Source organism: Hesperophylax consimilis, chromosome 4, assembly GCF_061612785.1.
Source record: "Hesperophylax consimilis isolate HC1 chromosome 4, BYU_Hcon_1.0, whole genome shotgun sequence".
Classification (NCBI taxonomy): domain Eukaryota; kingdom Metazoa; phylum Arthropoda; class Insecta; order Trichoptera; family Limnephilidae; genus Hesperophylax; species Hesperophylax consimilis.
The window spans coordinates 6,964,855-6,985,746 of NC_142839.1; the positions used below are offsets into that span (position 1 = coordinate 6,964,855).

The following is a 20,892-nucleotide window of genomic DNA, read 5'->3' on the forward strand; positions in this document are numbered from 1 at the left end:
TCATCTTTTGTTTACCATATAATAAGGCACTGCTGAAAACCAGTTGCATTCCCGGAGAAACCCCTTTGTCAATAGGATCTATGTGAAAAAAATAGCTCCCATCTATTGTAAAATATATGTAGGTATTTGTTGTTATTATTAAATGAAATGGATTTCTAAAGATACATATTCGTATAGTGCTTTATAATAATATGTTGTTTATTGCATCGCTTAGAAGTTTTTATTATTATACATGTCACATTACATGTGATACACTTCAGGCCGCCGCGCAGAAAAGTCTCACAGTGAACTGGGCTGTAAACCGTTATTTTACTTTTGATCTTTACTTTTCTGCGCGGCGGTCCTGACTTGGCGCGGGCAATACCGTGCCGGGCGGGAGAAGCAAATATTCTAACTTAAAATATTAATTTAACTATGAAATCTTAATCAATTTTTTTTAATAACTTCAATTCTAATAGACGGTTAACATTGGTAAAACAATTATTGGAATTCCTTATTGAATAATTAAATTTTTTTCCATACAAAATGTTTAAGCGTCGTGGTTCTCACAGTTTGAATGCCGTCACACCCACACCCCGCTTCTTACCGCTCGGATTCCGCTCGTTTTGGCAGGCTTAATAAAATTCAAACTTTGAGAATTAATTTAACTATGAAAACACTTAAAAAATAAAAAAAAACTTGTATTTAAGTTTGAATGCGAACATTGATAAAATTTTTTTTTTAAAAATTGACTCAACTTCCTTATTACAATCAAACCAAATGTTCAAGAGATTGAAACCACACTTGAGGTTTGTTTTCGCGGCCAGAAATATGAATCTCGAAAGAAGGTCTATTGTACTCTATGCCTCTCTAACGAAGTAAACGATCCGGGCTATGTACCTGTCTTGTCTAACAGCGCGAGCGACAAAAAAGTTAAATAAGGGGTTAAATAAACGGGAACATTTAGTTTTATTATTTGAAAATTGCACGAAGCCGGAGAACTACCCCTTTCATTCGAAATAGCGCACACAGATGTGCGACACAGTCAGTTGCAGGTGTGCCGGTGACGGAAGAGAAAAACGACATTTTAGGTTATGCGTGAATATATTTGCATCAAAACGGGAATCACCCTTTTGTTTAGTTCATTCAAATTAGCGGAGAAATGTATTGTTGAACGGAAATCGGATGATGCATGTCGCTGTAGCAAAAAAAAAAATTGGATGGTTTGTATAGCTGTTTTTGTGCAAAATCACCTCAAAGGCGCTGTACAAATATTTGGGGATCTGGTGAGGAGACACAATGAAAGAGGTTGTTGAAGGTCACAGTGTTTATTTGTTGAGTCAGGATGCAGCATGGGAGATGACTTCAGGACCGATGGCGATGATACCGGATGCAGGCCGTGAAGTGTTGGTCAATGTGCGGGTTGTTAATTAATTAATTCAAAATATTAAAAAAACGTTTGATTAATTCATAATACTATTAATTCTCATTGTTTAAAGTGTTAAAATAAGCATTTCTTACCCATGTTGAATATATTATATTATTTAGGGGTGTTTCGGTCAAAAACTGTATTGAGTTTAAAATAATATTATCCAGAAACAAGTTCAACAAATTCGTCATATTCGCTCGAGATAAATAACTGCGAATGTAGAATGTCAACTACACAAACATAGGAACACTCATGTTTTTGTTCCCGACCCCCTGCCCCCGGCCCCCCGCCCCCGGCCCCCGGTCCCCGACTTACCTACTGTAGATACCCGACACCCAAAAGTGTAAATAAAAGTATTGGTTTGGCCGGCTAGCGACCACCCCCCCCCGGCCCGCTACGGTTTACCTCATGCCCGCTTAGTGCGAATGAGGGCAAAATTGAATATAATATTCAATAAAATTTTTCGTTGGACTTAATTTGGGTTTTTATGTTAACACAATTCATTTTTTAATTTTTTTTTTTTTTTAATAATTCATTAAGTTCTTGAGACAGGAATGGTAAGATTTTTTCAAAAGTGGCTTCCATTTAGTCACAAAAAATTATCAAAGTTGTCTCCAAAAATCGTTATCTTTTCGGGGCTATTTTTTATAATTAAAAGCAAAAATCGAAAATCGGACTCTAATCCATACTTTCTACATGCCACACCTTTTGATTAAAAACAAGATAAATCAGTTTAATTTGGTATTTTAGCACAAAGCGTAATCCTTTGATCCTTTTTATATATAGGGCGTCATCCACCAATACTGTTGAAATGTTAGGTACATTATAATACAAACCGGCGTTGGAAATTTGCTTGCCATTGATAGATTTGATTGTCCGTTGGCACTAGTCATTGGCCGTTTCGGATGGGAAAATCCAATAAAACGTCTAGTAGGAGTTGCAAAACCAAAAAAACCATTTAAATTTTTGCGTAATGTCGCATACGTCCATATACTATCTACTGCAAAATCAGTAAATCCGAGACACGCCCTTTTGAAAGATTAACAATGATTATATGTTCCTATGCGTATGCATTTTTATAAAGTTTATCTTTAGAATATTAATAATCAAGTTTGTTAATCTTTTGAAATTATTTCATTTCAGTTTAAAAATGTCAGACGATGTGGAAGATGAAAAGACGGGTGATAAACTGCTGAATGAAATAGGTACGCATTTTGTATTTAAAATAATTATAATATGTGTGTAAGTAGATATTTAGTTAATTATTTCCCTAACTTAGGCACAAATTATGGAAATTACACTTTTTTTTCAATACTACAAGAAATAACTAGTTACATGCGCAGAATAGGTTATTAGGTTCTTAGCTTGGGTTAATTAAGTAATTTTGTGTGTATTTAGATTAAAACAAAATATACGCTAGTGTCATTCCGTACACAAGAAAGACCAAAATGGCGGCAAGGGATCCTTTTATAAGGATTTAACTTGATTGAAAAAAATAAAGTTATTATAATTCATATTTTACCATCTATCCTGATAAAAATCGTTGTTTATTGTAGAAATTGAGTTGAAACGAAGTGTAATTTCCATGAAATGTGCTTATTAAAAGTGCGGCGGTTAGAGAAATATTTACCGATATTTTATTGAATTGAGTTTATCTGTTTTAAGTTTATTATTATTTTCACAATAAATAATACAATAAAAACAAAAAATGTTAGTGAGTCCCAAAAAAACTTAAACATTACCATTTTTAGATGAGAAAATGTCAAATGAAGCAGAGATATCAATATCCAAACAGTTGGACGATGGAATAGAAAAAAAGGAGATTACAGAGAATGCTGCATTTAGTGCAATTGAAGATGTAACGGTGAACAAGGAGATGAAACCAGATGCTGCATTTAATGCAATAGAAGATGTAACGGTGACCAAGGAGTTGAAACTGGATGCTGCTTTTAGTTCAAATGAAGATGTGGTGATGACCAATGTGATAAATCTGAATGCTGCGTCTGGTGCAAATGAAGATATAGTGATAATAGTAAATGTTGAGAATAATCCGATGCATCAGTTGATCATTGATGATGGAAAAATACCAGACGGCTTATTGGAGGCAGAAAAGAGTCCAAAAATGAAATTGATGTTAGATATAGCGAAGAATGAAGAAATTACACCGGGTACGGCTGGAGTGAAGACATCGGATGTAACATTGAAGATAAATGAGTATGATGGAAGAAAAGAACATTATTTTCATAAAAGTCTTTATACTGCGTGTTCCACCGCCACGTCTAAACCAAAAAATCCTCCCACTTCGGCCTCTTGGCGTTCCACCCCCACGACTCAGCCAAACAATCCTTACGCTATGCCTTCCACCGTGACATCTCAAACAAACAATCCTTACAAATACACGAGGAGGGGTGGACCTTACCATCACAAGGAAATGCAGCATGTTCGTTACAATGCCAACGATCGTTACGAGAAGCCCAGATTTGGTTCCCATAATCAATATGGACGTGGAAGACAATCACAAGAGACCGGACTTGATGTAAAGAAATTACTGGAACTATCCAAAATGTACCCAGAGGGAATTCTCACAAATTTAAAATGTGATACCAGTCAATTGAACCATTTCCTAGAAAATGACTCAAAGCCAGATCAAATAGTCTTATTCGTAAAGTGTTTAGCTGCCCTCAGTTCCGGACACTTCGAGGCCGCTAAATCGAATGTTCTCATTGTCGTTTGCCAGTCCAAGTTCATCGGAGTTCTCCAGAAATACATCATGGGCCTACAGTATGCCGAGCTGGATGACAAAGTCACAAATAAGTTTTTCTGGGATAATACTGAAGATTTTTACATAAATGTTTTGAAGTTTTCGGAGACTCTCATTGATTTGTCTCCGAGCACTGCAGTGAATACTTTAAGAATATTGTTTGATTCTATAAAATTATCTGTAGACGGTCTAAAGAATTATCAAAATGTCTCATTTAGTGAAACATTTTTAAATACTTTTAAACAAACCCAGACCAAATTGGCTCTCTGTGTTGAAGAGGAACAGATAAAAAGGGTAAATGCAATATTTATTTCATTACAAATTATTGCTCAATTTGATAATAATTTTTATATTTAGTTCAGAATATTGTGTGTTGTTCACTGATTACATTTATATTAATTTTTCAGTCTCAATCCGCCAATACGCCCGGTGAGTTGAAGGAAGAGCAACCTCCTGATGACTTCAGGGATATCCCCATCATGCCTACTAAAGAAGACCTGTTCTCTCCAGCAGTCTTCCTGCGTCCCAACATAGTGGATGGGACGTACAGCAGTGTGGAGCATTACTTGGACGTGCAGTTTCGCCTCATGAGGGAAGACTTCATAGCTCCCTTGAGAGAATCGGTAAAGGAATACATCCATGCCAGGAATAAAAAGTCGTATTCTGGAGCCAGGTAAATTATTATTTAAAGCAATACGCATGAGCTGTTTTGCGCTTCCTCTCCCTCTTTTGTCTCAAATAGACCGCATTTGTGTATCACAGATGCCATTACTTTCATACCTTATGATTACATTTTATCAGGCCTGACATCCACATCAAATCAGTCTTTCAACATTATGTTATCAGGGTGAAAAATAATCAAAGTTTTAATCCCCGAGGTTTATTACCACTTGAAAAATAGGTTTGACGTGTTTATGACAAAGGAGTTTTAAACTTGTTTATGGAAATTTCATATATATTTTTATAATCAGTTGGTTAGTGTGAGTTACTCTATTCGCTTCAATGCTGGGAACTGTCAACTTTCCTGTATTAGAAGTGTACCTGATAGCTGCGTTGTAACCTTTGCCTCGTAAAATATGCTAGTAACAGAGGTTACATCACTTCAGCTCAGTGCTTAATTGTCCAAACCACCAATTGGCAAATTGTTCAATCTCCATTTTAAAACTAAAAATACTCTACCAAAAATGATAATGTCACTTTACTAAGAATTAGAGGTGTGTTGGTTCAGCCAAGAGTTCTTGAACCCGAGTTCTTTGCCGGAAGCGGATCCCACTCCTTTTTCAAATCAACTACTCCCAGAGAACACGGACTCGGATCCAAATGCCCCTTCATATGTACCCGGTGCTCGGCAGTGTCGCTTCCCGGCACCCGCGTTCCCCTGCTTCCGTGTCACTTGAGTTTTGCGCTCAGTGAGAGGTGGCACGTCAGCCTTTGTTTATATAGCGGTCGATTCTGTTTATGGACTTTACGCTGAGTGAAAGTTTTGTTTATTGTTCAATAAAGTTGGAGTAATATGCGATTGTGGGTTTCTTTTTCGGTACCGATGAGTTAATTAGTTAAATAATAATATCGACTGGCACTGACTTAGAATTCAATACTAGCAAAAAATTATTTGAGTGACTGTAAAAACAAACTAATCTCCAATGACAGTAAATATTTGATTACTTTTTAAAGTAATCAAATATTAATGAGTTTCTTAACGCTTGGAAATATAATGCATGTAGCTTTGTTTTGAATAATTTAAAAATTTAGGTGCATAATTACGACTCCTGGTGCAGGTCCTGCTCCGGAACCGAGTTTGGGGCCGTAACCGTGCGTCCTGGCACCCGTACTGGCACGGTACTCAGTTCGTACCCAAGAACTCTGCACCCGGACTCACTTTTAGAACTTGAGTTCTTTTAAAAGAATTATTAAATCTGATGTAACCTTTACCTTTACGAACATTTCATCTTAAACACCTATCATAATGTTTCCTTGAAAAAGAAAAAGCTTTGAGCGGAACATTTGCTGAATAAGAGTAGATGTTAAATTGAAGACACAACATCAACAACAATATCACGCGTACTGTTTAATATGCTACCAAACAAACTGTTCCTTCCGATGTGGTGGTAAAAATAAGATCACCATCCACAATCATGCTAATATGGAGAAAGAATCGTATGTACCCCCGCTTTCACATATTATCCAAACAAAGTGGTAAAATTCTGGATCGCAATCCAAAACAAACTGTTACAAACATAGGCACAAACATAATGCAAGTTATGCGCACTTAGTAGGTACTAGGTACCCATCGTATGGGATATTTGTGAGATGTTATAACCGAACCCAGTTTCGTGTTGTGATTAGCCTGTGGGAAATTTTGTTGGTTGTTTGGCGCTCGGCAGCACTTTTCAACTGGCCAATACCGGTTGTCAGATATACGATGTATATGCCTTGTTGTATGCATCATTTATGAGAAAGAGAGAAGTTACAACAGTCTTTCTTCATTTAATATATTAAAGTTTACTACTTCTGATCTATTAATTTGACAAATTTGATTTTGTTTAAGGTTTTACCAAAATGCTTGTTTGCTAAATTATCGTTTGAAGGCCGGCGCTCTAGTGGTAGAAGTTTGCTATGAAAGAAGAGGCAGGAATATGCAAAAGATTGGCAGTAGAATGAAGAATTCAAAACGTTTTATGCATGGATCCCTCCTCTGCCTGACTCCAGATGATTTCAAAACCATATTTTTCTGCACAGTCCACGATAGAGATGACATCGCTTTCGGAAAGGTAAAAATTATTTGAATTAAATATATAAGCTTTTTTCACTACTGCAATATGAATGCCTTAAGAGGAACGGCTGCGGTGCCTGTTTCATACAAAATTTTAATTTGGATTTACGGCTAAAATACTAGAGTAAACTGTTTTTTTTTTTTTTTAGTTAAAAGACATGGTAAATATAAAGTACGCATATGGATCAGATTTTCGATTTTTGCCTTAAATTATAGAATATAGGCCCCAGAAGATGACGATTTTACATGATTTTACGAGGCATCTTTGGCAATTTTTTGTGACCAAATGGAAGATATTTTTTGAAAAAATCTCACATATCCCGTCTCAGGCATATAATGAACTATACAATAAAATTTGAATCTTCACTGAAAAAAGTTTTATTTGCTTCAAAAGCCGAATTTGGTGGCAACAAATTCAACGTATATTTAACTAGCTTTTTTGTTATTGTCTCATTCGCACTTTCTTGAGTCGGGCTGGCTAGAGTAGGTGAAGCACGGGCCGGGGGGCAGGGGCCCCGGAGAGATCGCCTGCCTAACAAATACATGCATACATACCTACGTCAATCGTCCTTCATTTATTATTATTATTGCTAGTGTATGTATATGTGACATTCGCAGTCAGCCCGCGCGGACATATAATTGACGAATTTGTTACTTTGTTTACGAATAATATTATTTTTAAACTCCACAGTTTTTAACCGAAGCATCCCCAAATAATTTATTTCATTCAACATGGGTAAGTAATCATTATTTGAGCATTTTTAACAATGATAATTAGGTTATGAATTAGGGTACTTACGTTATTGATTTTTATAAAATGTTATTTGTGTTTTAGGTCGAAAGTGGATACGTGGTAAGCCACCCAGTATGCACCGGAAAAAGAGGAAGTGCAATGTCAAAAAGACAAAAAGAGTTCTTTGATGAGTTCGGAACAGGTGAAAATTAAATGCAATATTTAAATCAATATTTATTATAAGTATTTATTTTTTACGGTAAAAATGTAATGTTTTTTTGTTGTTTTCAGTTCCGTAAATGATGTTAAAGATTGTCAGGCTAAATTTGCCAACAAGGATTTTTTCGATGCTAAAACATCGATGTGAATTGTGGGATTTTGAGCAAACGGTAAGCAAATAATTTTATTTTCACAAGAACAAACTCTCGAGAATGTACACAATAACATCAAGATACCATCTTTTGGTTAGTAGTGAGAGTTTCATTTTATTGCCGTTCAGCTTTTAGTTTTGATGACAGTGTTTTTACACATTGGTACAATTCAGTATTACACCGACGATCTTTAATTAAAAGTGATTAAATTTAAGAATAAAAACCGTCCTCCATTTTTGCCTATAATTGCTTGTACTATTTTGTCGAATTTGTAAGTATAATCACTACACATATTGATCATACCTTGACAGTATAATATGCGGTCTTTTGTTTTCACGGTTTGATGCCTGATTTTTTTTCTTTTAGTACCGATGTGATTGAACCCGAAATATCGTCGCAGAAAATGTCAGACGTATCACCCGACATTATATAACATATAAGTAATGCCTTTAGTTAGAAAATTGAAATTGGAAAATTTTGTAGTTGACTGACAAATTTTATGAAATTAAATTTTTAATTAAATTTTATTTATGCAATTATTTATTTGCTTATTTATATTGGAGTCTGTTCTTACTATACATCTACTACCTGTCCGACTTTTTTTTATTTTTCACCTTGTGCACATGTATTGTGTAGATTATAAAATAGGATTTTTTTCAGTATAAAAAATCTGGGACTAACTACCATAAATGTATTCCTCACTGCCTAGAATGGACGGAAATAATTATACCGATTCATTGAACATTTTTTAATAAAATATGCTTGTTGCTATTATTCTTGCTGTTATTGTGCTGCTATTTTTATGGTTATTTTTATTTATAGTTGTATTACTTAATTTTGTTGTTCACATAATATTCTTCTTACACAACACTTAAAAATAATCTCGACCAAAATCCCAGTGATAAAGTCAGTGCGTGTTCGGAATTATATACACAGCGACACGACTTTATAACTTTCTTCCAGATAAAATAAAAAAAATGTGATTCACAAAAATTTCAAAGGTAATGTAAAAATTAAAAAATAAAAGATTATGTCAAAGGTAAGGCCTTTACCGGTGCACTTACACAAATTTTAAGTAAGTGTATATTTCTATTCTCTACAATTATATTACTTACTGTTCATATATTATTTACTGCTGTTAATTCTATGTACTTATCTAATTTATAAACTTATACACCTATTATTACTATTATTATAATTTCGTCTGTGGCCACATGTACGATGCACGTGTACAATTTCCGTATCTCCTACAATAATACACGTATCTGCTAATTTAAATGAACTAAACAAAAGGGTGATTCCCCGTTTAGATGCAAATATATTCACGCACAAAAGAAAAAAAGCATTTCTCTTTTACTGGCCTTTTATGCGTGATATTGTCAGTGCCTAACGTGTACATGCGCATATACCAATACTATTAAAGAATAGGTCGGAAGCCCTTGTATGTCTGTGCTGCTACATGGAATGAACTAAACGAAAGGGACATTTCACCGACTTCGTGCAAATATTCAAGCATTGAACTTAATTTCTTTTTTATTTAATCTCATATTATCTAACTTTTTTTGATCGCTTGCAACGTCAGCCGTACTAAAAGCCAGGTACTCCCTCTCCGTTCCCCGCTGCACGCTCCGTTAGAGAGGGACACAGGACAATAATTATTTTTGCGGGAGTCGAAATTTCGTCCGCGAAAACAACGCTCTTAAGCTTTTAGCTTTGAGCTCAGCACTTTGTCGTTTAAGCTTTGGCTTTTAGCTTTGAGTTTTAAGCTTTAGCTAGAGCTTTTGGCTTCGAGCTTTAAGCTTTAAGGAATTTAAAGTTTGAGTTGGAGCTCAGAGTTTTTCAAAATATCATGTGGACATTGACCTTCCTCTTGTTTTGCAGGTCAAGTTTGTAAAATTTCATCCATCTTGGAATAAGACTGTATTTGAAAAACCCAGTCGTTTGTCCGCCTGACCGCCCTCCCTCACCTATCGGATTGCATTTAAACCACTCTCTAAACATTGCTGGCACTAATAAGAACAAACTTTTCAGCAAAATGAGTCGTGCGCACACATCGACATAGCCTTTTATTTGTATAGATTTACAACAAAAATAAAGAGAAAGTGGGGCTGAAATTAAAATATCTTTGAATCATTGTGTCAAAAATGTTTTTTTAACTCCAACTGTGATAAAATTGTCAACAAACACAACTATTTTTTTATTTTTTTACAGTATTACTGAAGTGTTTTGGAAATTATATTTTATAATTTATATTGACAATCCATTATTTTTCATTAAAAAAAATTAGAAACACTAGAAAGAACAAATTGTTTTTTTGGTGTTAGGATACAAAGTGTTCTGTCGCAGGCGATACTTTGCAGGATTATTACGATTTTTTAATGTATTATGTTCCCATAGAGCACTTTAGAGTTCACTTTATCTAAAAATCTATTGTTGTCTTTTAACATTAAGAGCGGGAGCACACAGAGAGCGGTCAGGAGTTCCGAGTTCCGCGTTCGGCGTTCATTAGAATGTACTGATACTATAACAACAACGCACACAGCGGGCAGTCAGACCGCGGCGGTCAAAACGGAACGTCGCGTTCTAAGAGTTCTTTTCCCGCCGAGGCAGAGAACGCCAGAACGCCGCGATTTCTGAGGTTACAAACACGGATAAGTTAATTGAATTGGTCAGGGAAAGGAGTTTATTATACGATTTAAGTGATGTAAATTATTTATTCGTATATTTTTTTTATTATTTATAAATATTCTAATGTCTTTTCTTATCCTTAATACATAAATACATACCTTAAAAATACAGTCAGCCTTTCTTTTGATGAAACACAGTCCCTCCAGTTAGTATTTTATTTTTCGATATCGGGTTGTATGATGTTATACAATTCATTGAAACTATTAATCGACATTCGAAAATAAATATAGAATCGCTGTTCATCTTTCAGTACCTAAATCCTGAAAAATACTAGTAAATTCGCCTTGTTCTTCTCGCGTTGTGTTGATTGGGTGCACCCAATACTTCATTTTCTTTTTAAAAGCTGCTAAGCTCCACAAGAGCAATAATTCTTCATCGGATGATGAACTTTCTAGTGACATGTTGCATATGCAAAGACCCAAACGAAACTAGAACGCGAGAATTTGAACGCCGCTTGTGTGCTTTGGAACTCTTGAGCGGTCAACGGTCGCTAGAACGCAGAACTCTGACCGCTCTCTGTGTGCTCCCGCTCTAAATGTTCATGCTGATTGAGTTATGTGCTCTTTGCAGATTGCTGTAGAAATGACTTGCCCACCTGTTGACGAAATGTTTGATAAAAGTTATTTGTTGGTGGAAAGTGAGACCTACTTTCCCCCCTACCTGCACGTACTGAAGGCTCTGCAGAACCCCAACATGACCAGAGAGTTTCCTTTTGAGGACTACATTGTCGGTGGGAAGGTATTGTTGTGTTTTTACAAATCAGTACCTACATTTCATAAATATCACCTAACACATGTAGAGTCCTAAGCCAAAAGTGTCGATTTTCTAATTTTTTAAATGTCATTCTTATTTATTGGGTTATGCTTTATAATTGTAATAAAAACGTGTTTTAATAGGACCATTAATTTTACCCATCACAGACATTTTACAAAATATCATTCAATACTTTTTTTTAATAGACATGAACATACAATAATATGAAAACATCATTTATGTATTGGCATTGGCAAACATTATACAGGTTGTTTCTATGGAATCTTGACTTACAAGAGATCAGAGAGACATGAATTCTTGAGATAGAAGCGTGATTTTATTATAATTACAACAGTATGACGTGATCTGACACCATTGCGCCATAAAAAATATTGAATACCAAAGTTAGTTGAAATTCAGAACTTTTAAAATTTTCAGACTATTTAAAAAAAAGTAACTGTCATTATTTTTTAATCACAATTTTATTAATCATAAATAAAAATTTAATTATCAATGGAAAATTCATTTCTCTGTGATCAATAATCTCTTGCAAGTCAAAGTTTCACAAAAAAATCATAACTCGGAAACTACAAAAAATCACGGAACATACATGGGGGTGATTTGGGTAGTCCTAGGGGGCTCTATCTCTGGACTTCCACTTGACACTATTTTTTTGGGACACCCTGTATATATGAAAATATAGCAAATAGTTTTCAAAATGATGAGTATGTAACAGTCATTAAAATTAGTGAGTTCAATTTGTTCAGTTGAAATAATTGTATTATTATGGTCACCAATTTTGATGCACTGCTTTGAACATAGAAATATTTAGGGAGGTAATGATTTATTTCTCTAAATTCAGACAGCAAAACAACAAAATCTTTTTGGCATTCTGTTCTATTCCGTAGTGATCAATTAAATCTCCGGAATGGATGAGAATATCGCCAATGTGTTTTGGCAGTCTATAGATAATATGATTGTAAGGAACCTAATGCCCCCAAAAACCTCATTTTAGCTAAAATGTCACTAACGCCCTTAGTCCTATACGATATCATTATTGTTGTCATTACGCATCGGGTCTCACATCAGCTGTTATCTGCATTTTGTTTATTGACGGACTTTATTTTATGATAACTGTGTGTATGAAATTGTTTCAATTTATTTATTTTATAAACTTTCAGTTTTTTTTATTTTTTATTTATGCAAAATTTATATTAAAAATGAAACAAGTTTACTATCATATTTATTAGGACAAGTACGTTGTTTTAGAGCTACATATCTCTTAAATAAAGAAGTTTTTTTTGCTTCCTTTTTATAGTTTTTATTTTATTTCTTTGTATGTTTTTATATCACTCACATTGTTACATGTCACAATGTATATGAAATTGGAAGATTTGTTTAAAACCAATAAATGTATACCGGATAATGAAGGTGATTCCGAAAACACTGGACTTAGAAAAAGGACCAGTACTCAGGACTCAACCTTGCCGGGGTTTTGCTCTACCACTCTACTCTTTTGCTCTATCCCAATCGATCATATTTCCTAGACTTGTAGAAAAGTCAATAGATGTCTCACATTTAAATAAAAATGAACATATCTATCCAAGGCACTATATCTAGATTGAATTCAGTTCGAGTAGAATCTTGCAATCATACGTAAAGATAGCAGGCAATAAAAGTATGCATTAAGCAAATGAAGGTGAATATTTGTAGCTCTTAGTCGAAGTATGATACAGTTAAATACGACCAAAAGGGATGGGGTCGAATAAGCTCGGTGGTAGAGCAAAGCCCTGGCAAAGCTGAGGTCTTGGGTTCAATTTCTAGATGCGACTGAATATTTTTCTGTTTCAAATTTTCCTTTGAGAGGCAATCATATTGTCTTCAATGATCGAATACTGGTATCTGTTTTTCCTATTTCATATTATCCGGGCCTCTTCAAGACCCGCATTAATAAACCCATTCCTACTGCCTCTACCTTAACCTGCCTCACAACGCTGCCTAACCGGGTGGCGACAGCTCTCTTGTCTTGCAGACAGGGGCGCTCTTGTGAGTTGTCTCAATAAAAAAGTACTAAAATAAATATCGTTTTAGCCCTTTCCAGTAAAAAGCCATTTTTTCATATCTGCACTCGTGCCTTTCTTGCAGCGAGGAATTTTTAAAAATGTAATGGTGATCTGGGTGGGGTAGAGGGGAGAGTAAATTCGTCTGAATTGGTTTGACATTGTGTAATATCTCAAAACATTAACGGAATAATTTTTTTGAATGCAGATCGATTACCGAATAGTTTACTAGGAACTAAATTATACAGTTTGTGATGTAAAAAGCAGCTTAGATATTGCACAAAACTCTCATTTGGAGCGGGAAGGTTAAATATAAACAACTACATCATTAGCATTTATTACCATAATCATCAATCGGTTTCTATAAAATTATTCTCATTCATTTTTTTACTATTTCAGTCAAGCGGCACAGCTCCAAAATATACCAAAGACGTACAACGATACATATTGCGTGAAGAAAATGAGTATGAGGAACAGGAAAGCCTGATGGTGACCCTGACCGATGAGTCTACCTGGCCGACGCCACAAGTGCTGGGGTTGGACGAGAGCCAATATAATGCTTATAAAATGGCTTTAACCACAGAATTTGTGACCATTCAAGGCCCACCCGGAACTGGAAAAACTTTTCTTGGACTTCAGATAGCCAAAACTATCTTGATAAATTTTTACTGTCGGAACAGGATTATCCTCGGCATACGGAACTTTCGTCCGATTCTTGTTGTGTGTTTTACAAATCATGCTTTAGATCAATTTCTAGAGGGTTTACTGACGGTCACTCGAGCTGTGGTGCGTATCGGGGGACAGTCGAAAAATCAAAAACTTGATGAATACAATTTGAAAAAGTTGCGACAATACAACACTGAGAATTATTATCTTAAGCAGCAATTACGACAAAATTCGCTGAAAATTGAAGCTCACCAGGCCTTATTGGAATCTCTCCAGAATTTCAATTGCGTTGTTGATGTAACCCATCATGAACTCACATTTATGGACTCAAATTCAGACCATGAAGAAGTTACTATACAATTAAGAGATAGCCGTATCTCCACAAATTTTTTTGAACATTTTTTTTTAGGTAAAAGACCACCCCTCTTAAATTGGTTACTAATGACCGATCATTTTTGTAAATATAATCAATATTATATAAAAATCTCTCAAAAATATGGATATGAATATTCTTATGAGACAAAAGAATTATTTACAAAATCTAGAAACGATTTCTCTTTTAATACAAGGCTATTAGAGTATTCTTACCAAGAGTTGGTGCTTGAAAAGGAGAGAATAGAGCATGACATAAATAATGAAAAGATGAATTGGAATTATGTGAAAATCTTAAGAACACATATACACCGTATTTTGTGCGAAGTTAACGAATTGAAGGTTTGTAGATTTTAACTATACATATTTTTATAAGAAAGGCCGACATTTAATGATTACCTATCTGTAGACATATATAGGTTAATATTTTTTAATTGTCAAATTCTTTGTTATGAAATATAAGTAAACATTCTCGAGCATACGTGCATAAAATTATGTTTAGAAAGAATTATTTGTTCAAAAACCCATGCTGCGTGCTTAAATATATTGTTTTCTTGTAGATCCGACTGTTAAGGGGTAACAATGGATACTCAAAGGTAGCTTTTGGAGTAAACAACAAAGCGCAGGCGTTCAATGCAGAGGAGAGATGGTCCCTCTATTGGAATTGGGTGGACATTTTGAAAGCGAAACTTCGTCGACAGCACTCTGATGCCGTGGTAAGTTGCAACTATAATTATATGTAAGGGTAAATCATTTACAGAGACCTTTGCTTGTGTAGTGGTGTACTGGATGGAAAAAAAGATTATTTACCTTTTTAAATGCATCTATTTAAGTTTCACTTTTCGGTAATGAGTGAATGTAAATCTTGAAATCGGAAATTAACCCACTTCCCGACATCCGATCGAGCTGAAACTCAGCAGATAGACTTGTTGATAGACAATGCATTCTATCGACTTTTAGCTAAATCACTTACACACAAATATATGCATATTTCTCTGAAATCGGATGACATTCCAGCAGTTAATATACGAAATAAATGTCAGTTCTACCCGATCGACATTTGGCGAGATTAGTAGAATTGTAAACTCCAGTTTCTGGGTAGGAAGGTTCAATCCCCAGTCAAACCAATTTTTTTTTTTAAGTTTTAAAATACGTTTTAAAAAATATTATTTTTAATTTTTTGAATATATTATATTATGAATGGCTCATAACTGCTGTGAACTTTTAAAATGTCACATTTGCCCCGATGATGGACATTGTAATGCTGTCTGAAACGTTTGCTAAAGAAGGAAGAAGCCTAACACAGCATAATACCCCAAAAATTAATCACTATAATTTTAAAATGGTTTGACTGAGGATTGAACCTTCCTTTCCACGGACTCGAGTCAACCGTGCTAACAACTAAGCCAAATCCCGATTGGATAGGACCGACATTTTTTTCATTTATTAACTGCTGCAATGTCATCCAATTTCAGAGAAATGCGTGTATGTCCCCGTGATTGCTACCAACAGTTCATAAAAATGCATTTTCATTGACAACGAGTATATCTGCTGAGTTTCAGCTCGATCGGAGGTCAGGAAGAGAGTTAATTTCCACTTCCAAAAATTTGCATTCATTCATTCCTAAAATAAAATCGAAATTCAACTATGTAGGCCAGTGCAAAAAAGTTGGTCGCGATAGTAATTATTGTGGTAGTCCCAATTTATAAAATATATTTTATAGACTGGTCCACTGATGTAAAATACAAGTTTTCGACCTTGGCAGACCTGTGCTAACTAATAATAAATATGTAAATTTGTCATGTAGTGCTAAATAGTTCTGAAACAAGTTGATCTTTGCTCTGAATTTGGGTATTCAACTGATTCTAGTGATTTATAAAATAAAAACATGACCAGTTAAAAGATTCATTTGAGTTAGGTTTCTTTAGTACTGATTTAAGAATTTTAGTATCGATTTATTGTATTTACTTTTCAGAAAGAATATCAACAGCACAAAGTTGTGTTTGATGAACTGGCACAAGCCCTGGATTTAAGGACATTGACAAATGCCAAAGTGGTGGGGGTCACCACCTCCGGTGCTGCGCGCCTCCAGTCTTTGCTCCGGTCTCTCCGCTCCCCTATTGGTAATTATACTCTCATACCCTGAATAGCTTAATAAGTCTTCACTAATAATAGTTTACTTGTAACTGAGTATGTTACTGGTAAAAGTAATGTACTCAGTTACAAGCTCCAATTGAAGACAGAAGACCCACACATACCTTCACATAAGCAATATAGAGATTGTCACTAACAGTCTTGTTTGTTTGTTTAAAGTGATTGTGGAGGAAGCAGCGGAAGTGATGGAGTCCCACGTCGTGGTGTCTCTCACCAAGGACTGTCAGCACCTCATCATGATAGGTATCCATCCAATACATTCTCTCTTAACCTAACCTCACCTTATTTGTTCAGCTCTGTCAACCAGCGTGTTACAGGTGATCATCAGCAACTGCGGCCTAAAACTGCCACGTACCAGATGGGAAAAAAATATAACCTGGACATTTCGCTGTTTGAGCGAATGGTTAAGAATGGCTCTCATTGCCACCGGCTGGTTGTGCAGCACCGCATGAGGCCAGAGATAGCCCGGCTGATTACTCCGGCTATATATGAAAACTTGAAGAACAATGCCAACGTGGAAGAATATCCTGATGTCAAGGGTGCAGTTAAAAACCTATTCTTCATTGATCACACATATCCAGAAACTCAGGTATTTTTATTTTCAACCTAGAGTATCTTTTTTTATGTACTTTTATGTAATAACTACCGCTGATCTGTGAAAAATCACAAGATATTATAATCTTTGTAAGATTGATAATTGCATGTTAGCTAAAAAGCTCAGACCAATCAATCAAGATTAACCGCTTGTGCGCTAGAATTTTTCCTATTGGCGATGTAAAATTTCATCTATTGAAAGCAAGCCTTGTCTATTGGCATTGTAATATATATTTTCTATTTGTGGGATTTTGTACCTTAAAAATGCTCCAATCGTACTAAAATATCCTAATATAATTCTGTCCTGCCGTTTTGATTTGCCAATATACTTTATCTGTGAACAAGTATGCGGCAATTGTGTAACCGTCTAACAGTCTTCTCTTTGTCATGTTACAGTATTGATTTCGGTTCATTGTGAGGGAAACTTAATTAGTTTTATGAAAATATAATGAAATTATCGAAGAAAGCAAACACTTTGTGGCTTGACATTATACAAAATGAATTTTTTGTTTTTGTTTTAAACCACTTTATTTTATTACCTATATAATTTTATATGGTTTTTTTAAACTTTTAGTTTAAATTTTTATTGTCCTGAAGAAGGTTGAGATCAACCGAAGCCGGTCGACGTATATAATAGTATATAAAAAACTTTTTCATTTTGTATATAATGAAATCTGAGGAAGTGATAACAATAACACTGTGAATCAATTCCTCAATCTTGGGTAACGGATATTTTTCTAAGTCCGTAATCATATTCAAACTTTGTTTATAATCCACGCAAATCCGAACGTCCCCATTTTTTTTTAGTGGCTGGAACAATCGGAGAAGCAAACTCACCACTAGTCACTGGCGAAATGGAATTTAATTCCGATACGATTTTATCCTTAATCGCGAATGGTACCGGCCTTGCATTATAGAACATTGGGCCCGTGCCCCCATTCACCGAGAACTGCACCTTAAACTTGTTGAATTTCCCCAGATTTCGGGAAAATATCTTCAGAAATTTGTTAAAAATCTTTCAATTTTTTTCTTCTCTGAAGAAACCGAATTGACGATGTTTCTGGACGGTGTGATTTCAAGCTCAAATAAGGTCATGAAATCCCTACCCACAATAAGGTCGGTTCCCCCAATTACGACAATAAAGGCTACTTGCCTTACCGCATTGTTTTATGTCACTGTAAAATCCACCATACCTACTACTCAGAAGCGATTTCTGTCGTACCCGGAAATTACGCGCCTGTCCGGTGACAATTCCACATTGCAAAAATGTTGCATGTAGGTATCTTCTGGCATCACGCAAATGGATGACCCAGAATCTATCATTGCACTAAAATTAATATCATTAATTTTAACCTGTGCCCGGATTGGGTTAACAAAAGCTACAATTAACTTATCCCCTGAACCTACAATGATTGGATTTACCGTATTGTGCCCCAGAAATTTGCAAAATCTACTTATATGCCCGGTTTTGTTACATTTAAAACACTTCGTTTTTTAAGTAGCAATTCTTTGCTACATGATTAAATTTATCGCAGATCGAACATTTTTTGCTATCTGGCAAACTACGACTATCTCGTGAAAACGACGAACTCGACCCACTGAAATTCTTCCTAGAATCTGAATGCGGCGAGTGAAACGACGACTTTCTATCGGTTTTAACGTAACTGTTCTTGGAGATTGCACAAATCTCCGATTTAACGATTTTTACGACCGGTTCTGGCCCCGTCATTGTGACTGCCGATTCCTCCAGCTGACCGAAGGTCATCTTACTGATTTCTAGGAACACCCAATCACGCACCCTCCCTGAGAGCAAACCGATTGCAAACGTGTCTATTTTGTAGTATAGGCTTTATTTAAAACCTATAAAGTGAGATAAACATTACCATTTTGCAGCCAAATTGATGTTTCTTACCAATTTCGTGTGTAATTCTTAGACTGCCTTTACACTTGTAAGTTTTTTCCTGTAAGTTGCTCACGTAAGCGACTTACGACAAATTTACCAGTGTAAACGACACCATAAGTCGCTTACCGTAATTTATACCAAGTTACAGAAATTTTTCTAACGTAAGTTTTTGACAGGTCTAATCGCTCATGCGGGAATTTACGGCTCTCTCACAGCTTATCAAAACAGATTGTTAAGTTGAGACGCTTACAGTAAGTTTTGACGTCACTATCGGGATGGCAAAACAGAAATCTGCAACACCGACAGTAAGACTCGGTCTGTCTGCCGTTGCTCCTCAGGACTTGTTTACTTGTCGCCATGAACAGCTTTATGAAATAATACACTGCAATAATCTATGGAGACTAACATAACATTATTTATCATTAACACAATGTCATGTTTAACAAATGCCTGTGATAATGATTCTAGTATTCGACTTCAAGAACTGATGGATCAGCTATCAAACTTCACAACAAATTAATATCTCCAATTAAAGCAAACAAAAATGCAATACAAGAATACATAGAAAACATTACCTGACGCCAAAAATCGAAGAGTCCTCATTATTTTTTCTAACTAACCATCAGGCCGTTTCTCCGCAGGGATAGGCTGAGAGGACGGACCGCCAAACAACTCGGTCTTGGCACACACTACTTGCCTCATTTACATTCATACATCGTCTAATACATACTCTTCTATTATTCTGACTCTTGACATGGCCCGACTCAAGTATCTGATTTACTTGGTCGTGCCATGTCTTCCTCGGGCGTCCCCGACTTCTGCTACCATTCACATTTGCATTGTGTATTCCCCTTACACTCCTTTCTTCGCTCATTCGCTCTACATGCCCAAACCATCTAAGCGTCCCTTTCTTGATCTTACTCATTACGCTTACGCCTCTCAGCCTTGTACCCTTTGCGGATCTCCGCATTTCTCACACCATCGTACATGGTGTTACACACATACGCCCCAGGAATCTCATTAATTTTTCAGCTTGTGAAATAGCATTCCGAAAACGAGTATCATTCTTTTTAATTAGCGGTCCAATCATTTAAAATATGTATTAGAAGTCAGTTGCTGTTATTTGGATAAAATTAAAGAATTGTTGTTGATCCTCAATTCTAATTCTGCCGTTAAACGAACGAAAGCCCCATCACTACTTCTTCTTTGAAGCCAACTCCTAATCCAACACTCTCTACGGGCCCTTACGTTTTTGTTTGACAAAATTGTGCATATTATCGCAGCGGCAATCCGTTGTATGCGGAAATGGGGATCCATGATCTAACCGTAAATAAATTCTCGACTTTATGAACCGTGAATAAACAAATCCCTGTTATCAAATGTTACTAACTGACAGCTGTCAAAGTCGGCGGCAATGCGTTGTTGTCAGGAAGCCATCTTACCAAAAATAGAATTACTGGTGTAACGGTCTATGTGAGAACTTCGTAAATTAAAATTCTAAACAACTTTCGTGAGCATTATTTACGATAAGTTGGATGCATATGTAAGCGCTCCTGTGAGTAACTTATCAAAAATTTACGAAAGTCGTAAATTTTACTTACAAGTGCAAACCCAGCCTTAGTTTAAATCTCCCGCCAATGTCACCTGGCAGTCCCA

The 20,892-nt window shown here is 35.6% G+C and overlaps 1 protein-coding gene and 1 long non-coding RNA gene across 2 annotated transcripts in view; both read left to right on the top strand.

Annotated features, from left to right (window-relative positions):
- The window catches only part of LOC149424115 (NFX1-type zinc finger-containing protein 1-like), a 157,035-nt gene that overhangs the window by 106,893 nt on the left and 29,250 nt on the right, over window positions 1–20,892 (top strand). Inside the window, exons 2-11 of the mRNA XM_089631036.1 lie at window positions 2,552–2,613; window positions 3,160–4,463; window positions 4,577–4,842; window positions 6,718–6,940; window positions 11,305–11,472; window positions 13,947–14,267; window positions 15,146–15,301; window positions 16,561–16,708; window positions 16,899–16,982; window positions 17,057–17,328. Of these exons, the coding sequence (XP_089487162.1) occupies window positions 2,559–2,613; window positions 3,160–4,463; window positions 4,577–4,842; window positions 6,718–6,940; window positions 11,305–11,472; window positions 13,947–14,267; window positions 15,146–15,301; window positions 16,561–16,708; window positions 16,899–16,982; window positions 17,057–17,328 (2,997 nt within the window). The 5' untranslated portion in view covers window positions 2,552–2,558. The remainder of the gene's footprint in view (window positions 1–2,551; window positions 2,614–3,159; window positions 4,464–4,576; window positions 4,843–6,717; window positions 6,941–11,304; window positions 11,473–13,946; window positions 14,268–15,145; window positions 15,302–16,560; window positions 16,709–16,898; window positions 16,983–17,056; window positions 17,329–20,892) is intronic.
- On the top strand, window positions 7,017–8,502 carry LOC149424118 (uncharacterized). The gene is made up of 3 exons (XR_016305775.1): window positions 7,017–7,678; window positions 7,778–7,795; window positions 7,967–8,502. It is a non-coding gene; the product is annotated as an uncharacterized LOC149424118 (long non-coding RNA).